Genomic DNA, 20880 nt, shown 5'->3' on the forward strand with positions numbered 1-20880 from the left:
CGTATGCTTTAAATGGCAAAATCATATGCACAATAAGGATGCTAAATGGAGCTAAGACGTGAGAAAAACCTTTAGAAAGGTTATGGTGTAAAGGTGAAAAGGAGTTTGATTATATACATATATATATATATATGGTCAACACTCCATAATAAAGGAAAGGAAATAATAGGTGCATTGAGGACTTTAACCTTAATGCTAAGGTTATGCTTTGTAACCTTAGTGCTAAGGTTAACAAAGCGCAATTGGGGATTTTCTAGAAAACGCGCAGCTTTCTTTTAAATGGTATGGACAGCTGGACAAAGGTGGTGGGTGTGGGCACCGAGATCGCCGCGGGGGAAAGAGGAAAGACACCGGAGACAAACGGCGTGAACCAGAGTGGAAAAAGAATTCTGCAGCGTTGGAGGAACAGCGTCCATCCAACCAGAGTTTAAAATTTCAAAGAGAGTGCTTCTGTTCATAGCGTGTAGGAGTTAGAATTGTAGAGGATAATGAGAGTTATCCAATGATAAAGTTTCCATCAAATGCTTGTATTTTGCCTTCCGTGATCTGCAGCGAGCCGCCGTCAGAGGAATAGAGAAGAAAAACGATGAAAAATTCACCTATCTTTACTTACAGTTAAGTGGGATTTATTTTTACTTTGAATATATAAATCAATGAATGGGAAAAATCGCATGTTTAGCATACCTTTAAAGGATTTGAGGAAAGGGAAGATCTTGTGACTTGGAGTATTGTGGAAATAAAGTATAAAAAGCACATTAAGGTTCCGAAAGGTTGGTTTTACTTCCTACTTGATCGGATTTTTGGAATTCAAGCCATGGAATTTTCTAAATCTCATGAGCATGATAAAGCTATGCCAAATGCTATATTTTACTTGTGAGATGTTAGTATATTAAGGCAGGTTTTCAGGTGATAAAGTACATCTCGAAATAAAGGTTTTGAGGGCACTGGATGTAATGGATGTAACTGGCTACATGTATATTGGAAAAATTAGAAAGCTTTATTATGCCCACATGTGAATGGTTCAAAGGATTTCATGCAATTCTGTGCAATCATCTGGATGAATTCAAGGATGTATTGAGGGAAGTGGACACATGTATTTGTCATTGGAAATAATGATGTTCAATACTCCTTGGGAAATCTTGTACGTGAAATTCCTTGTTGGATTTGACATTCACTCTCACAGCTAGAAGTTTCGTACTTTCCTGGCTGTACCGCACACTTCACGACATCTTTTGGTGAACCCGACGTGAAACTGCTGGGGTGAGAGTGTGGTGAAACATACAGGGAAGCTATGGCTGAGAATTCTGAGGGCCAGGGGGTTCATTTTGACCCTGGAGTTATGCAGATGTTCCAAATGTTTTCCATGTATATGCAACAGCAACAAGCTGCTGAGAGGGGACAGATTTCCACGACCAAAGCCTTACAATCAATTGTGAAAAAGGTGGATCAATTTGATGGGAAGGACATTACAAAGTATCTGCGCAATTATATAAAGGAGATGGAGCTAAACAGGGTGACCGAGGAGGATATGGTTCGAAGTTTCGAGTTGGTATGCGTTCCTGAAATAAGAGAGCGCATAAAAGGATTGCAGACAGCACAGGGTGGCAGAAATTGGGAAGAATTCAAGCTTGCTTTAAAAGATGAATACTTCATGGAGGATTCTGAGCGAGTGACTAAACGAACTTTTTTGGAATGGGTCACAAAACCTAAAATGGGAATTTCTGCCACAGAATTGCTAAGGGAGTTTGAGAAGCGTTATGCCCAGTTGTCAAGAATAGAGCGTGCAACTTTGGACAGAGAAAAGACAGAGCTCTTCTTGCAAGCAGCTGGGAAAGATCTCCAGGAGAAATTGGAAATCCTCCTTGAGGATAAGAATACAGAGCAGGGATTAAAGAGTGACTGGAATGATGTTGAGGATGCAGTCACTATGTTAGCAAAGCGGCAGCGGAGGAGGGATAAAATGGTGATGGGCTCTGCAACCCCCATAGCTGCTGTTACCCCTGAGAATTTATCCAAGCCAGCTGCTACAATTCCTAAGATAGATGGGCCGATGGATGAGCTTATCAAGGGTATGCGTGATTTAAAATTGAAGATGTCCAGGATTGAAGAAAAAGGTCTACCATTGGGGCAGGCTTCTATGCAAAGGCCTCAAACCAAAGAAGGGTTTACATATAGATGCATATGGTGTGATGACCCAGAGCATGCAAAGAAGGATTGTACCAGCTATAAAGAAGCTCTTAAAAATCAACTTGTGTTCTTCAAAGATGGGAAAATCCATCTTACAGAGACTGGTCTTCCATTGAGTACAAACTTTGGGAAAGGAGGGATGAAAAAGCTGGTAGAGGATATGGCTGCTAGTCATGCCATTTCTATGGTTGAGGCAGCAACCTATGGATTAAAGGTTGGTCAACAAAAGCAGGAATTTGAGAATGATGAGGATTATGAGAATGAGAATTTTTGGCCGTCAACAATGGAATTAATTGCATCAAAGAAAGTGTCAAAGCAAGCTTTGCATGAGGCAGGTGATTGTATACGTCTTGAGACTGGCTGGGAGGAGCCTGTGGATTCTTTATCCATTCATGCCTATATTGCCAAATGTCAAAATAATGAGGCACAGGTAGAGGAGAAACGTAAAAGGGAAAATGAGGAAGGAGGGCCATCAAAAAGAGTTACACGTGGAAGTGAAAAGAAGGATCCTGGGCCATCACATATGCCTCCACAGCATAGCAGACCTCCACATGATGTTTCAATGGAAGAAGTGCCAGCAAAAATGAAGGAGAAGGGTAAAGGGAAAAGTCCACTCTACAAGCTTCAATCTGATATTGAAGTTGCAACAGATCTCAAAAAGGTGCTTGAAGAGAGAATTCTAAACAGCAGGGTGGAATTCACACTAGGGGAAGTCTTGGGGATTGCAAAGAAAGAATTTCATGATGAGATAATTGATATTATACGAAGAAAAAGGCAGTCCATAATTGAATCTATTCCATCACAAGGGGAAGCAAGCACTTCCAAGACTCATGGTGTACAGGTACAGAAAAAGGAAGAGAGAGAAAATGTGGTGGAATGTAATCACTCTGCTGATGGGGCACGACAAGTGCGTTTTGTGGAAGAGGATGATGTAAAAGAAGTTCTTACAAAGAGTCATTACTCCAGGAGTCATTGGGCAAGAGCAACCACTGAAACCCTTGTCAAGATAGGTGATTTGGAAGAGCCGTATGTTGCTCTAATTGATCATGGGTCTGAAATAAATCTTATGGCTAAAAATCTCTACAACAAATGTAAGTGGCCAATGGATGTGGATCATGGGTGGATGATTAAAGCAGCTAATAATTCATCTGGAGAGCTTTATGCAGCATGTCCAAATGTAAGGGTAACTATAGGGGATGTGAAGGATGATCAGAATTTCTTTGTTCAGGAGATGTCATCGTATCCCCTTATCCTTGGGCAACCCTACATTACAGCTGTAAGGATGGAAACAAAAGTTTTGGATGATGGATCAGCATATGCAAGAATAAGGAGTAAAGATGGCAAAAAAGCTGTTCAGTTTTTGACAGTATGCATTAATCATGAAAGGAATCGTGAATCTCTTCGGGCACAGTCACTCCCAAAGATAAACATAGAGTTCATGAATTACAGGGAGATGAGGGATTTTGGCCAGGTGCCATTGTAAAGCGGGATTCCAATGGTACAAGGGGAAATGAGTTCTCGCAGGACTCAATCAATGTAAATAGTTTTTCAGTAAATTTTCAGGGATTCTCCAGCTATGGGTCACTGGTTTTTGTAAAAAGCAAGGATTTAAAGCATGGCATGCAAAAACATATACAAAATGAACAAAAAAGTTTTGAGCAGTGTGGTCTTTTGGAGAAGAATGAGTTTATTTCAGGGGTGCTTGATGAGGTGTCATTTATAGATACTATGGATGTGCTTTTTGATATGAGAAGAGCATGCTTACAGGGTGGAAATGAAATGATAAAGGTGTCATCTGTGGAGATGTATGATATAATCCAGGAATTTGAGGGGGTGGAATGTAAAAACATGAATTGTGAGATGGATGCTCATGTTGATACAAAGTACAAAACGGTTGCAAAGAAGGTGAAGCCAGTTGCCTTACCCTTGCCACCAGGAAGCAAGGAGAAGATAGATGAAGCTTCTATGCAGCCAAATCTTAGAGATCCGAAGAAAATTGGGCATAAATTTACTCAAGAAACTCTGAAAGAGCTGAAGATTGGTGAGAGGGATTTTCTGTTGCCAATTGAAAGGGAATGCTTTGAGGAGATGCTTGTAAAACATGGGAAAGCTTTTGCCTTTCAGCCGCATGAGATAGGTTGTGTTGATCCAAGTGTAACAGCACCAATGGTGATCTTTACTGTTCCACATGTGCCCTGGAACCTGCGGCCAATTCCAGTACCAAAGGCTCTCTTGCCAAAGTTGATGGAATTACTAAAGGAAAAGATCAAGATGGGAATCTTGGAGCCTTCATGTGCCCCATATTCCAACAGATGGTTTACTGTACCAAAGAAAAATGGGACATTGCGCTTCATTCAAGACATGCAACCTGTAAACAAAGTCACAATCAGGAATGTGGGAGCAGGTCCAATTGTGGATGAGTTTGCAGAAGCATTTGCAGGGAAAGCTATATACTCTATGGGTGATTTGTATTCGGGATATGATCAGTTCCAGCTGGATATACAAAGCAGGGACTTGACCACAATGAGAACTCCTTTGGGATTAGTAAGGATGTGTACCTTACCACAGGGAGCCACTAACTCAGTGGCACATATGATGAATGGAATGAATAAAGTCTTACGGGACTTCATACCACAAAAAACTATGCCATTTTTGGATGATGTGCCAATAAAGGGCTGTGATGAGAAAGACAAAGATGGGAATTTGGATTCAAAAGGGTGCCGCAAGTTTGTGGCAGATCATATAAAGGATTGTGACATGATTCTATCCAGGCTTGAAGAAGTGAATCTTACTTTATCTGGGCAGAAATCAGTGTTTGGGGTTGGTGAAGTGCTAATAGTGGGACATCTTTGTAGTACTAGTGGACGCCGTCCTTGTCCAGCCAAGATAGATGCAATACAAAGAATGAAGGAAATATGCATTAATGTTACAGAGCTGAGGAGATTTCTTGGAGCATGTGTCTTTTATGTTATTTGGATCCCACATTATGCACATGTAGCAGATCCTCTTTATCAGCTTTTGAGGAAAAATCAAAAATTTTTGTGGAGTGCAGTACATATTAAAGCTATGCGGAAGCTGAAATATTTGCTCCAATCATCACCCATTTTGAGAAAGGCAGATTATGAGTGTGGCAGGCCTGTGATTGTTACAGTTGATACTAGTCCTACTGGGATTGGATGGGCAGTAGGGCAAGATGATGAGGATGATCATAGGTATGTAATTAGATTTGGAGCAAAGGTATTAAGCTTTCGGCAGCGAAAGTATCCACAGATCAAGAGAGAATTATGGGGGATTGTCACTGCTCTAAAATGTGAAAAAGAATATCTTATTGGGGCATCTGTACTTGTGGAGACTGATTGCTTGCCACTTCTTGGGATGATAGCAAGTTGTACCACTCCAGATATTGCTATGCTTAGGTGGATTGCTTATATTAAGTCACTAAATCCTGAGTTTGAGCATATTGTGGGAAAAGATAATCCAGTTGCAGATATGCTATCAAGAGCCAGGTATGAAGATGAGAAAGAGATGATTAGTGACATTGATGATGTGGGTACAAAGTTCTATACCACAGCATATGCAAAGGGGGATCATATTTGCTTATCAAATGCACTTGAGTCTTTTATTGAGGAAATATATGAAGGAGATTGGTTGCTTATTGGTCAATATTTGAGCACTCTAACAAGGCAAGAAAATTGGTCTGACTCAGAATTTAAGAGGATCCGCAGAAAAGCATATGGTTACTTTCTAAAGGATGGATATCTCTGGAAGCATCCTAAACAGAGAAATGCTATGCCACAGAGAGTCATATGTGATAAAGAGACTCAAGGAAAGCTTGTGAAAGAATTCCATGAGAGTCTCTGGGCTGGGCATAGAAGTGTGTGGGCCACCTTTACCAAAATAAAGGAAAAATATTGGTGGAGAGGAATGTACAAGGATATTTCCCAATATGTGGAAACATGCATAGTATGCCAAATGTACTCAAATGTGCGGCATCGTGATGGCTTGCAACCAACCTACCCACCTGCCATGCACTACAAATGGGTAGTGGATCTAGTTACAATGCCTTTGGGAATTTGGCAGATGCGGTATATAGCACTTGCAAGAGAAGATTTGACAAATCAGGTAGAAGGGCGTGCTCTTAGAACAAAGAGTACGGAAACAGTATGCAAATTTCTCTTGGAAGATGTGATCTGCCGATATGGTTGTGTTGGGAAAATAACAGCTGATAGGGGTGAGCTAGATGTTGAAGAAGCAAGGGAATTCTTCTCTAGAATTGGTATCAAACTGTCTCTAACATGTGCTTACAATCCTGAAGGCAATGGGAAAAGTGAGCGAGGACATCCTCCAATCATTAAAGCTTTGGCTAAGGCATGCAGAGAAAGGATGAGAGAGTGGCCAAAGTTGCTACCATATGCCTTGTGGGCTGACCGTACAACTCATAGCTCAGTGACTGGATACATGCCTGCAGAATTAATGTATGGTCAGAAGCCAGTGATGCCAGTTGAAGAAGTAATTCTAACTTGGAATGTATTGCCCTGGGTGGAAGGATTGAGCAGAGATGACCTCCTTGCATTGCGAATAAGACAGTTAGAGAGGAGGCCTGAAGATGTAGAGCTTGCTAAAGCTCGCTTGAAAGATGCAAGGCTGAAAAATAAAGAAAGATTTGATAGTAGACACAGACTCCGGCCAAAACCTATTGAAGAAGGTGATTGGGTTCTAATGTATGATAGTAGCCTTGACAACCAATTCACTGTTCAAAGAAAATTTGCAAAAAGATGGTTTGGCCCTTACATTGTTAAGCATGTGCATGGGAATGCTACGTATACTCTGTGTGAACTTGATGGAACAGAAGTAAAGAATCTTGTGGCTGGCAAAAGAGTCAAGATATTTAAAAGAAGGCATGATGGTGATCCTTTTGATTCACAAGAGATTCAGGATGAGAGGTTTGACAATGGTAGTATGGATATGATTGAAGAGGAAGAAGATAATCTTCCTGGAACTGCTGAAGATGAAGACGACATTCAGCTATATGTGGACCTTGATGATGATTTGGCACATACCAGAGGATGTGCAGGTTTAGAGGGGGTGGATGTCGTGCCATGGCACGTCTATGATATGAAACCGTGCATGTGAGGCCGTCAAATACACATCCAGATGCATGAGGTTATGTGCCATGACGAATCATTATATGATGCCTGAGTATATATGTTCATATTGTAGATAAGGTTCAATAAGATGAGCTGAGGCTGAGCCAGGTTTTGAAGCCTTTGACAGTGTGGTGTGAATTGTGGAGGATTTTTTTTATGCTTATGGAGAATTTTGGAGCTAGCAGATATCTTGTGCCTTGATAGGACTGGATTTTGCTTGTGACATTAGCACTGAGACAGAGAACTTAATGGTGCATATTGGTCGGGATCTTGATCGTATGCTTTAAATGGCAAAATCATATGCACAATAAGGATGCTAAATGGAGCTAAGACGTGAGAAAAACCTTTAGAAAGGTTATGGTGTAAAGGTGAAAAGGAGTTTGATTATATACATATATATATATATATGGTCAACACTCCATAATAAAGGAAAGGAAATAATAGGTGCATTGAGGACTTTAACCTTAATGCTAAGGTTATGCTTTGTAACCTTAGTGCTAAGGTTAACAAAGCGCAATTGGGGATTTTCTAGAAAACGCGCAGCTTTCTTTTAAATGGTATGGACAGCTGGACAAAGGTGGTGGGTGTGGGCACCGAGATCGCCGCGGGGGAAAGAGGAAAGACACCGGAGACAAACGGCGTGAACCAGAGTGGAAAAAGAATTCTGCAGCGTTGGAGGAACAGCGTCCATCCAACCAGAGTTTAAAATTTCAAAGAGAGTGCTTCTGTTCATAGCGTGTAGGAGTTAGAATTGTAGAGGATAATGAGAGTTATCCAATGATAAAGTTTCCATCAAATGCTTGTATTTTGCCTTCCGTGATCTGCAGCGAGCCGCCGTCAGAGGAATAGAGAAGAAAAACGATGAAAAATTCACCTATCTTTACTTACAGTTAAGTGGGATTTATTTTTACTTTGAATATATAAATCAATGAATGGGAAAAATCGCATGTTTAGCATACCTTTAAAGGATTTGAGGAAAGGGAAGATCTTGTGACTTGGAGTATTGTGGAAATAAAGTATAAAAAGCACATTAAGGTTCCGAAAGGTTGGTTTTACTTCCTACTCGATCGGATTTTTGGAATTCAAGCCATGGAATTTTCTAAATCTCATGAGCATGATAAAGCTATGCCAAATGCTATATTTTACTTGTGAGATGTTAGTATATTAAGGCAGGTTTTCAGGTGATAAAGTACATCTCGAAATAAAGGTTTTGAGGGCACTGGATGTAATGGATGTAACTGGCTACATGTATATTGGAAAAATTAGAAAGCTTTATTATGCCCACATGTGAATGGTTCAAAGGATTTCATGCAATTCTGTGCAATCATCTGGATGAATTCAAGGATGTATTGAGGGAAGTGGACACATGTATTTGTCATTGGAAATAATGATGTTCAATACTCCTTGGGAAATCTTGTACGTGAAATTCCTTGTTGGATTTGACATTCACTCTCACAGCTAGAAGTTTCGTACTTTCCTCGCTGTACCGCACACTTCACGACAACGTAATGCTAGTCCGGAGAGACTGGCCGTAGGTGCGGCGGGTAGCGAGGCGAGAGTTAGTCCGGAGAGGCTAGCCGAATCTTCGGGGTATAGTTTTGATAGTCCAAGTGCGGGTCATCCTGGGATTCAGAAGACCTATGCACTAGTAAAAAGACAGTTTTATTGGCCTAGTTTGTTTAAGAACGTCCAGACTTATGTGCTGAAATGCAGTAAGTGCCAGGTAAATAAACATGAACGTTTTAAGGTTGGAGGACTACTCCATCCGCCGCTGGAGATTCCTCAAGGGAAATGGGAAAGCATTTCCATGAATTTCATTACCGGTTTACCCAAGACGAGTCGAGGGAATGACTCGGTGTGGGTGGTAGTGGATAGGTTAACTAAAATGGCAAAGTTTTGCGCCACGAAGAAAACTATTTAAACGCCAGAGTTGGCAAAACTCTTTATTGAACATCTCTACAAGCTATATGGCCTGCCCGCAGATATAGTGTCGGATAGAGATAGAAAGTTCAACAATCATTTTTGGAGGGAAATCTTCAAAAAGTTGGATACTACTCTGAGTATGAGTACGGCAGATCATCCGGAGTCTGATGGTCAAACTGAAAGAGTTAACCAAATTCTAGAGGATATGTTGCGTTCTTATGTTAGTAAGAAGCAATCTAATTGGGAAGAGTACTTGCCCTTATTGGAGTTTGCCTATAACAGCTCCAAACACTCAGCCAACTGGATTTACACCATTCATGCTAATGTATGGATTCCAGCCGAGATCTCCGATGGCTGTAGGCCTAGAAAAGGAGAAGATTCAATCTGTCAAGGATTTCCTTGAAGATATGAATGATATGCTCAGAGCCGCACGTGAGAGCATTCGTAGCGCTCCGGATCGCGCTAAAACTTATGCAGATAAAGGACGAAGAAAGGTGACCTTTGCAGAAGGTGACTTTGTATTCCTTAGGGTTCCTGCGCAGTCAGAAACCATGAAAACGGGAAAGTGTGATAAACTTTCTCCGAGATATTGCGGTCCTTTCAAGGTCCTTAAGAAGATTGGGGACGTAACCTACAAACTTGAGTTACCGGAGAGTTCTCAAGTTCATCCTGTCTTTCATGTTAGTAACCTGAAGAAATTAGTTCACGGGTTAGAGAACGTAGTTTCTCTAGATATTTTGGTGGAATTGATCACCAAAGATACCACATGAACCGAAAAGGATTCTTGGGTATCGAGACAGACAAACCCGACATAAAGTGTACCAGGAGGTACTTATTAAATGGACAGATAGGGATGAGGAGGTGGCAACCTGGGAACGTCGTAGTGCAATTTTCAAAAGGTTTCCCCAGTTTGTTTTCGAGGACGAAAACTCTTCTTAAGGGGGGGTAATGTCACGTAGGCTGTAATGCCTGTGAGACCGACGGGGCAGACCGGATGGCCATGTCCGGGGTTCAGTGGGAGAGGACGCCCATGCGGAGTCATGGGCGGCCAGGCTAGTGTGGACGGCAGGCCACACACTATATAGCCTGGGGGATGAGGGGCAATCCTCATTCTTTCTCTATGGCTGGGTGGTGAGCCAGCGGCGTTACGGATATCTAACACACATCTATTATTAGCTCCTTGGGCTATTTTTATGAATACAATTCTCTAAATACTCAAGTTGTGGAAGTGGAGCTACACACTTGAGGGGAGAGATTGCACCCAATATTGTCGTGTGGTATTTTCTAACCTTAACTCTTGTTGCAAATTTAATTTTTGTTTACTTATTTCAATTGGTTTTATTACGGTACCTTGTTTTGTTATTTCTTTTTAGGATTTCTTTAATTTTAAAGTCATTTCACTTTAGATTGTCCAATAAGAAGAGTGTTCCATTATTTTTTGTAATGTTATTGGTAAAGAATCATTTGATTTAGAGTTGTATAATTGAGTGGTCTGACCAATATGCAAATTGCATGCTCATTGTGCAATTGAGAGGATTAATATTTGTTCATATGTGGTCTATTTAGCTTTTGTAAATTTTAGCTCACTCATTTAAATCATAATAGTTTAGTGCTTGCTCACCTTGGCCCTATTGTGCATATCCTACAATGAGTGCACGTGATCAGAAAATTTCACAATTGCCTACATATTAATAGAGAATGTGTTTGCACAAGGCTATAGAAAATGTGCCACAAATACTTTGCCTTTTAACCTCAACATATGATTCATCACCGCAAAAATGTGAATGATGCAGTCACAAGCCATAAATACTTGGTACATGCATTACGCTGAAGTGTTGGCAAAAGATGAATTTTTTGAGGGTGGCTTTTGTGAGTAACTAGTTTTCAACCACTAAAGGACTTTATGGTACGGATTGCAATGAAGAGATTGCTCCAAATAAAGATTGCCAACACTTACGACTCTAGGCCGATCGTCGCTGAGAAAAGACAAGTATGGGGATACATCTAGGTTAATCCCTTCAGGGACAAGATCCGAGAGCTGAAAATTGTTTCGCAAAACATTTCTTTTCCTTGCCTCGCGGATTGCCCATAGGGTAGAGAAACACCATGCATCTTCGTCCATGCTGACATGACCCTCAAACTAAAATTGCTTCAAGTATAAACTGTCAAAGCTGGTTGAAGAATACAATGCTTTGACATATGGTTCGCAGACCTTTATGAGATATGGTCTCATTACCTTTTTTGTGAACACCTTCTGCTTGAGTTTCTCCTCCTCCTCCTTAGCAAGTGCATGCTGCACATCAATAGCAAATTGATCCAGATCTTTGATGTCGCTCTTGTGCATTCATGCTTGATGTTCCAATTGTGTTCAAAGACTTCACATAAATCCAAGCTTGCTACATGTCTTTTTGTAACAAGTTTCTATCCAACACAAAGAATTTGAGTATGTGATCAGTCTCACTCCACTTGCATGCTATGCACGAAGCCTCAAAAGTATCCTCAATACAACTTGCCCACAAGATTCCATTTTGGGAATCATCTGTCTAGATTTGGACAGACATTTAAGACTTATAGCTTCTTTTACACAGGAAAGATACGACCTGCAACTACTTCATGAGAAGGAAGCTTTAATTTTGTGATGCAGCACTCAATAACATCCACACATTCTTAATTTCCTGTGAACATTTCAACTGACTTCTGTTTCAAGATCGCTGTCCACTGCGATCTGCTTTGCTGTGTCCATCGTTGCTACCACTGCCCCCATCACTGGACTATTTCCTGATATCATATTCCTTGCCTTCCAGGATTAACCCAAGTATCTATGAATGGGCATTTAATGAACCTTGTATCTCCTCCAGACTTTTATGCAAACTTGAAACGAAGACAAATGGGAAGTTGAAAAACTAGACGCGTGCAATGGCTTCCTAAATAGGACACCACATGTAGTGGCCCACATACATACAAGGGAAAATTAAAACTTAACATCGAAAGTACAAATAAAAGCCCTGTGCAACCAAAAGGCTGAGGTACTGCAAGTCATATCTAATATAAAAGTTGTAGAGTTACAAGTTAAATAAATCATATTTTGTACAAATAATCAGATTTAGAGAGCATCAAAACATTGGTGATCGGTGCATTCAGGATGGGATTTACAATGAAGAGATGGGAGATAGGAGGTTATTAGGCTGTAACGGCCCTTCTCCACACAATGTCATCTAATGAATTGATTTTCTATGTTTTCTCTATTGAGCATTGCATGGTTATGGTAAGAACAATCCCAGAATTGTTGTGAAGGAGTGTTGCTTTGTTATAATAAGAATGAACTCCAATTGAATTTGTGATCGTTTTTCTCACCTCGGCTTAAATGTTGCAGTCCTATGCCCTTGAAGCTGTCTTTCATGTGTACCAACACCCTATTAGTGAAGCGTAACACAGTGGTTTCAAATGTTTATTTCATTAGTATCAAGAATGCTGTAACTCAGCCCGTTGAGAAACCTCCATTTGAAGTTAGGGTTCCTTTCTCGCTTAGATGTGGTAGCCTTATGCCTTTCAAGCTGTCCTTCATCTGTGCTTGCTACTCATGAAGATTAACAAAAAAGGTTTATTTTGCTGGTATTAAGAATGTTGTAAATGAGTAATTCATAAATATGTTAAGAACAATTCGAGTTTTGGTTAGAATGTGAGCTTGTCGCTCCATCGTGAGTGGAGATAGAAGTTGCAACGACCCTTCCCCCCATCCAAGCACCTGCTCTATAGGACCTACGGACCATCATTTTAGCACACCCCTTCCCGCCTCCTTTGCTGAGGTGGTGATGGAGGGAAGTACCGAACCTGGAGTCCTGCGTATCCATGTAGATTTTAGGTAGATTTTGGGGTGCCTCAATACATGGCACCCCATTTGACCGAGCCCACAGCCGGTAGCTGACCCCTGCCCGCCGCAGGTGTAGGCGTCTATGTATGGATTTGTCACAGTTGTGCCATAGTGGAGTTGGAAAGGCACGTGCTTGGGATGAGGGAGGTACTGGGTTCGAATCCCACCTCCCACATGTCTGTACATGTGATGTTTAGACATGCGTCTGTACATATGTTTGCACCATTTTTCACGGACCAATGTTTGGAAATGGCACTCGAACTTAGAAAAATTTCTAAGTCCCAAAGCCAGATGACCGGCTACCGGGGTCAACGGGGTGCCATATATTGAGGCGCCCCGAAATCTACCTAAAGCCCTTTCGAAATTTGGGGGTAATGCACAGAGTGCCGCACCTAGTCATGGAACCCACCAACGACTCAATATGGTGCCAGAGATTTGGCCTCCGAAGGTAGAGATAGAGGATCTATGAGTGACCAGCAAACCGAGAGGAGCCTTCTAATGGAGACCAGGCACAGAGTCCTTCCTCCTACTTATCTTGAGAGTCGACTCATCTTGGTTGCCCCCATTTCACATGGTGCTCTGCACAGCCACAAAAGTGGCTCATTTCTACGGGGTGATGAATCTACCTATGAGGTCCTGGTTGGGGAGAGCTTATATGACAGACAAAGGGGGTCTGATCCCTCGGACCTCGAGCTTGGTTTGTCTTGCTTGTAAAGCCTGACCCAAAGAGTTTGCAAGCTGATGAGCCAGCAGCTTCTTCCACCTCCATTGTGAGAGGAGACACCTGTTCGGATCCAACTCATGTAAAGTGAACCATAAAAATTCTTCAAGTGCCAACTTGAGTGAATTGTGAGGAGACACCTATTCGGATCCAACTCATGTAAAGTGAACCATAAAAATTCTTCAAGTGCCAACTTGAGTGAAGACTCCATGGCTAATGTGGGGGCTCCTTTCACAGTATCTAAGGGCTTTCCATTTTAAAATATGTTCAAACTTTTGAAGAGTAAACAATGTACTGAAAAGACCCAGAATGATATAAATGTATACTGATACATTCATGGTAGCTATCTCATAACTCACATGGAAACACATCTCTACACTTAGGTGACACATCCTAGACTTTAGGTTCTTTGTCAATATGTTTTGATGGAAGTGTGGAGATTGAAATGGGAAAGAATGTTAAACATGCAAGGTACTGTCCAAGGAATCATGCAACATCATGCATGCTCTGTTTTAGATGTGAGTCATAAATGTTACAGGATTCTCCATTGTATCGTCAGACATCATCCACATCCCAAATATGGTCTACAACTCTGTGCAAATAACTAGCTCGTGAAAAAGGTTCTTCCTCTGCACAAAGATTTCCCCTTTCATTGAGGTTAAATGGAACTCTACAAGCCAAAAAAAAGTCTCATATACCCGGGGTAATAAAGCCCCAAGTGAAAGATGCCATGTAAATGACGAGTTGTCGATAGAAATCTAACCACCACACGAAGGATTCACTCCTTGCGTCCAAATAAAATAAGATTCTGTAAGTGGCGCAACATCTCCTTCGGATGCCAACAAGTTAAACCACCCTTGTTCTGCTCACTAAGTATTTTTTTGATGTTTAGTATTGCAATGTCTTCTCACAATTGTTCTTCTTTTGGGAATTCTAGTGCCGAGCTGCTAAGGTCAATATCAATGTGTTGTTTGTCGTGTGGAGGGGGAGACGCTAGAACAAAAATGAGGGACTGACAAGATGATGTGGTTATGCACTAAGGATGCATCTTCTAGGATGTTTGGAAGGAGAGAGGCTTCTGATATGTAGAGGCTTTTAAATGAGCTTGCCAAGCATTGCCCTTGGCCCCATGGTGAGACTATGGGTTTTGTGGGGTATTCTCTTGTTGGCCTAGAGGCTTTTAAATGAGCTTCTGATGTGGAGGCTTTTAAATGAGCTTGCCAAGCATTGCCCTTGGATGCAATCCCCATGGTGAGACTATGGGTTTTGTGGGGTATTCTCTTGTTGGCCCAGGTTGGAATCTATCTAGAGTTGAGGATCGCTAGCACAACCAAAGGTTGTGAGGCACTTGTTCCCTTTGTGCTAGCATTTGGATCTTCCTTCTTGGGGTTGCTTGGCCCTAACTCCATTGTCATCATTGTTGTGGTCATCATCATCTTCATGACTATCTTCAGGTGTTTTCAAGCTATCCACCAATGTCCTTTTGTGTTTTCAGGCTGGAGCTACTAAAACTCACAAGAGATTGGTTTGGTTGCAAGTTTCAATACCATAACAGGACTCTTCACTTTCACAGAGAACAAGACAAGGATAAACCCTTTGTGGAGCTAGGCACACTTCATGAGTGACAATTCTAGGTGAGATGTTTACATGTACTGTTCCAATGAAATTGACCCAAGAGGGTTGCTTCTACAAATGTGCAATAGCATGGCCTCATACTTGTGAACGAGAAGCCACAATGGTAAGAATTCACATGTAGCAAACACCATGGACACTCCTCGCTTATAAGTTCTTTTGGACATATGACGTGTTCCTATACAATTGTGTTGTCCTCCTCCTACACTAATGAGTGGCAGTCACTAAAGATGTACCACACAAGAAGAGGGAACATAAACATGTTGTATAGCTTGCTATGGAATAGTTCCTTGCATGGCAAGAAGAATCACAAGCAACACAAGTATAAGATCTTGAAGCTTAGTATGTAGTTGGCCAAGGACAAGGATAATGTTCGATCACCATGGTGGAGATATATAAAAGCTAGTACACCAAACTTCATCACTCTTAAAATAGTCCAAGAGTCAATTCGAAAGAGAAATACGAAAATAAGTATTGTGAAGAAAATTCACAAACTCACTTAGAAAACAAACCAAATAGTAATACACCTTATCCTTCTCAAAGTCATCCATATATATTCACAAGGCATATTGTTTCAAAGTCATCCATATATATTCACAAGGCATATTGTTTCAAAGTCATCCATATATATTCACAAGGCATATTGTTTCATCTCCTTTTAAACTTGGATAACCAATATTCTTCCAAAAGGGTAATTGCCACAAGAATTGGAGTGGACTTATGCAACAAAGTATAAGTCCACTATAGAATGTTTCAATATTATTCTATAGAACACTTTGAACCCCCTATACAATCGCTTCCTTTCACATCATTTGCTAAACAAATCATGCTGTGCTCTGATATCATCTAACAAGATTGAGAATGTGAGGCAACAAAGCATACCCCTTAAGGGTAGATTTTACTCCTTGTTTTTCCAAGAGATGCCTCTCATAGTAGTAAAGCAAAAGGGTAAACGTGCAACATAAACATTCACAGTCTATGTAACTAGAAAGTTGTAAATAATTGTAAACTCGTTGACTGATTAAATGGAAGGAAAATTTGAATATTACCTTCTAGTATAGTCTCGTCATTTTTCTCCTTGATGAGTTGTTGTGTAGAGGGTATAGATGAAGGATTATTTTAAGACATGTCAAAATCTCTTCAATGAAGTCTTGATCCTTCTTAAATTTTTGTGGTCATCATTAATTATAATAATCGATTACTAAATATTGATACTAGTTTCATATTGATTTAGTATGAGTATTTAGTTAAATATTAAATTAAAGATTGATTTAGTGCTAGTTAGTTAAACTAATTAGTAAATTGAATTAGTATTAATATTTAATTTAAAAACTAATAAGTAAATCTAATTAGTATTTAAGCCCCTTAAAGATTAGTCACTTTACCTAAATATTTCTCTTTTTTTCGCTACATCATCATTCTTTTGTAGAATTTTACTCCTTATTTCTATTCTCATATTGCATTAAGCATTCTTACATGCAATGGCCATTTAGAAGAACACATAGCGTATGTAGAATGTTGCCCTCTCTTTCTCTCTACATCATCATTTATTTAAATAGAAGTGCTTACTTCTATTCTCATATTGCATTAAGCATTCTTACATGTAATGGCCATTAAGAAGAGCAGAGGCCGGTTGTATTATTTTTCTTAGTCAATGTAGGGGCTACTCATGCGGAAGGTGATGGAGCCATTGCGGGCTCGGCGCCAAGCATGGGCGATGTGTGGCATGGAGCCTTGGCGGGTGGCCTGGATTCTCGGAAGTTCAAGAGTGCCGACGGTGAGGCTGAGGGAGGGAGCATGATGGTCGTGTGCGAGTGTCGGCCGATAGAAGATGGCGACGTCGGAGGAAGAACCGCTGGCCGTGGGAAGCTGAGTGCCGGTGATGGAGCCATTGCGTGGTGGGCGCCAAGCTTGGGAGATGTGTGGCATGGAGCCTTGGAGGGTGGCCTGGACCCTCGGAAGTGCAAGAGCGGTGAGGGTGAGGGAGGCAAAATGATGGTCGTTGGAGAGTTTTGGATAGTCGAAGATGGCGACGTCGGAGGAAGAGCCGCTGGTGGGAAGCTGAGTGTCGGTGATGTTGCTGGCGACGAAATTGAAGGACCAGCTGCAGGTGATATGGAGTCATCAGCTGGCGGACTGGCAGGTGAGGCTAGAGGTGTTGGAGATTCTAAAGTGGAAGGGGAGGGTGATTGAACGGGAGGTAGGGAGGTAGGGGATAGTTGATGATCTTCTGAGAGGGGTGACGGTGTTGGAGGTAGATGCGTCTGTGAAAAGCCCACATTGACCTGATCTGTTGGTGCTTCAGCTAGCGAGGAAGAAGGAGAAGGAGACGGAGAAAGCTGCAGAATGGGACTTGATGGTAATGGAACTCCAGCTGCTGGTTGATTGGCAGCTATAAGCGGGGTTGGTGTGGGCGAGGGAAGGGTGGTGTCCGTGTTAGGAGGCTGAGAAGGAGCTTGGGAAGGGGACAATGTTGGTGACATTGGAAGGAGTGCAGGAGGGGCTAAGGGAGCTGGAGTGGGTATGTGCAGGCCCTCACGGCTCGTCGGGGGTTCAGCACGAGAGGACAACGGAGAGAGAGGGGTCGGAGAGCTGTTGAAACCAGCTGGGACGGGGGTAGACGATGGTGACGAAATTCCAGTTGGCTGATTAGCATCTAGTGGGGTTGGTGTGGGTGGAAATGTGGGCGGGTGAAGCGTGGTGGCCGTGTCGGGAGGCTGAGAAGGAGCTTGGGAAGGGGAAAAAGTTGGCGACACAGGATGGAGCGTGGGGGCAGAGGTGGGTGCCGAGTTAGGCGCAGGTGATGTCGCTAGCGATGAAACTGAAGGGCCAGCTGCAGGTGATAAAGAGTCATCACTTTGTGGAGTTGCAGGTGCTGGAGATTTTAAAGTGGAGGAAGAGGGTGAGCCGAAACCAGCATGCACGGGGCTGAACGGTGATGGAACTGCAGCAGGATGATTGGCATCTAGCGGGGCTGGTGTGGGCGGCACTGTTGGTGGGAGTTGGGAAAGAGCTTGTGAAGGGGACAATGCCGGCGACACGGGAAGTACTCCGGGGGCTGAGGCAAGTGCCGGGTTGGGCACGTGGACCTCATGATCCGTCGGGGCCTCAGCGGGTGAGGCCAACGCCGGAGAAACAGGGAGTCCAGTGGGAGAGCTGCCGAAACCAGCTTGCACGGGGGTGAACGGTGATGGAACTGCAACAGGATGATTGGCATCTAGCGGGGCTGGTGTGGGCGGCATTGTTGGTGGGGGAAGGGTGGTGGCGGTGTTCGGAGGTTGGGAAAGAGCTTGCGATGGGGGCAAGGCCGGCGACACGGGAAGTAGTGCGGGGGCTGAGGCAAGTGCCGGGTTGGCAAGAGCGGGTACGTGGACCTCATGATCCGTCGGGGCCTCAGAGGGTGTGGCCAACGCCGGAGAGACAGGGAGTCCGGTAGGAGAGCTGCTGAAACCAGCTTGCGCGGGGGTGAACGGTGATGGAACTGGAGCAGGATGATTGGCATCTAGCGGGGCTGGTGTGGGCGGCAATGTTGCTGGGGGAAGGGTGGTGGCCGTGTTGGGAGGTTTGGAAAGAGTTTGCGAAGGGGACAATGCCGGCGACACGGGAATGAGTGTGGCAGGAGCGCGTACGTTGACCTCATGATCCGTCGGCGCCTCAGCGGGTGAGGCCAACGCCGGAGAGACAGGGAGTCTGGTGGGAGAGCTGCCGAAACCAGCATGCACGGGGGTGAAAGGTGATGGAACTGCAGCAGGATGATTGGCATCTAGCGGGGCTGGTGTGGGCGGCAATGTTGGTGGGGGAAAGGTGGTGGCCATGTTGGGAGGTTGGGAAGGAGTTTCCGAAGGGGACATTGCCGGCGACACGGGAAATAGTGAGGGGGCTGAGGCAAGTGCCGGGTTGGCAGGAGCGGGTACGTGGACCTCATGATCCGTCGGGGCCTCAGCGGGTGAGGCCAACGCCGGAGAGACAGGGAATCCGGCGGGAGAGCTACCGTGCACGGCGCTGAACGGTGATGGAACTGCAGCAGGATGATTGGCATCTAGCGGGGCTGGTGTGGGTGGCACTGTTGGTGGGGGAAGGGTGGTGGCCGTGTTGGGAGGTTGAGAGAGAGATTGCGAAGGGGGCAATGCCGGCGATACGGGAAGTAGTGCGGGGCCTGAGGCAAGTGCCGGGTTGGCAGGAGCGGGTACGAGGACCTCATGATCCATAGGGGCCGCAACTGGTGAGGCCAGCGCGGGAGATACAGGGAGTCCGATGGGAGAGCTGCCGAAACCAGCTTGCACGGGGCTGAACGGTGATGGAACTGCAGCAGGATGATTGGCATCTAGCGGGGCTGGTGTGGGCGGCACTGTTGGTGGGGGGGAGGTGGTGGCTGTGTTGGGAGGTTGGGAAGGAGTTTGCAAAGGGGACATTGCCGGCGACACGGGAAATAGTGAGGGGGCTGAGGCAAGTGCTGGATTGGCAGGAGCGGGCACGTGGACCTCATGATCCGTCGGGGCCTGAACGGGTGAGGTCAACGGAGAGACAGGGAGTCCGGTGGGAGAGCTGCTAAAACCAGTTTGGACGGGAGAGGGAACTGCAGCGGCTGATGGGGCACTGTGAGGTGACGTGATGGTGGACGCGGGGCTGGAAGGCTGCGAGGGGGGTTCGGACGGTGACAAAGCGGGCGATGTGGTCAAAAATGCGGGGGCCTTCGCAGGCGCGGAGCCTATGGTTGACGGCGGGCTGACAGGCGTAGTACGGGAGGGGCTGCTGACGCCCAGCTCGGGCGGGGGTGCTGATGCTGTTGATGGCGGCTGCATGAGCGAAGGTGGAGAAACTGCTTGTGCCGGTGACGGGACGTTGACTGTAGAGACTCCAGAGGGCACAGGGGCTATTGCCGGGGCGGAAGGCGGTGGTGGCAGCAGTGATGAGTGCAGCGGGGGCGAGGTCCGGAGGGCGGGAGGAGGAGGAGGTGGGCAAGGGGCCGGATGATCACCTGCGCCTTGGTGGGCAGCGTGGCGGCCACGGGTCCAATCTGGTGCGGAAGGCCCTTGGCGGCGATGACTTACATAGGGCGGAGAACCTGCAGGCCACTCATAGGAGTGTATAGGCTGCAGGTGGCGAGAGCCTTGGCACACATGAGGAGCTACGACAAGCAGAACGGCCAGAAGCAATGGAAGGACGGCCATCTGTGTGTGTGTGTGTGTGAGACTTCTGCCCTGAGGGATCCTTTTATAGTTGGCGATGGGCATGCCCCTCCGAGCAGCAGCCGCATGACCTCCAAGCTGAAGGCTGCTACCTATCCTTCCGGACTCACGACAACGACGCCCACTCACCTCTCGCATTTGACTGGCCACGGTTACTGACCAAAGGCCCAGCGCTTTTGTCAAATAAACCAATGATATAGACTTTGAAAA

General features: G+C 44.2%; 1 protein-coding gene across 1 annotated transcript; it reads right to left on the minus strand.

Annotated features, from left to right (window-relative positions):
- Positions 1-17048: 17048 nt before the first annotated feature.
- Positions 17049-20652, minus strand: LOC147614986 (uncharacterized). The gene has a single exon (XM_086780270.1). It carries the CDS (start codon positions 20650-20652, stop codon positions 17149-17151), a length of 3504 nt encoding a protein of 1167 aa, XP_086636396.1. The 3' UTR covers positions 17049-17148.
- Between the last annotated feature and the right edge of the window lie 228 nt (positions 20653-20880).

This window comes from Cibotium barometz, chromosome 41, assembly GCF_041138505.1.
Source record: "Cibotium barometz isolate CiBa-2024 chromosome 41, ASM4113850v1, whole genome shotgun sequence".
NCBI classification, from domain to species: domain Eukaryota; kingdom Viridiplantae; phylum Streptophyta; class Polypodiopsida; order Cyatheales; family Cibotiaceae; genus Cibotium; species Cibotium barometz.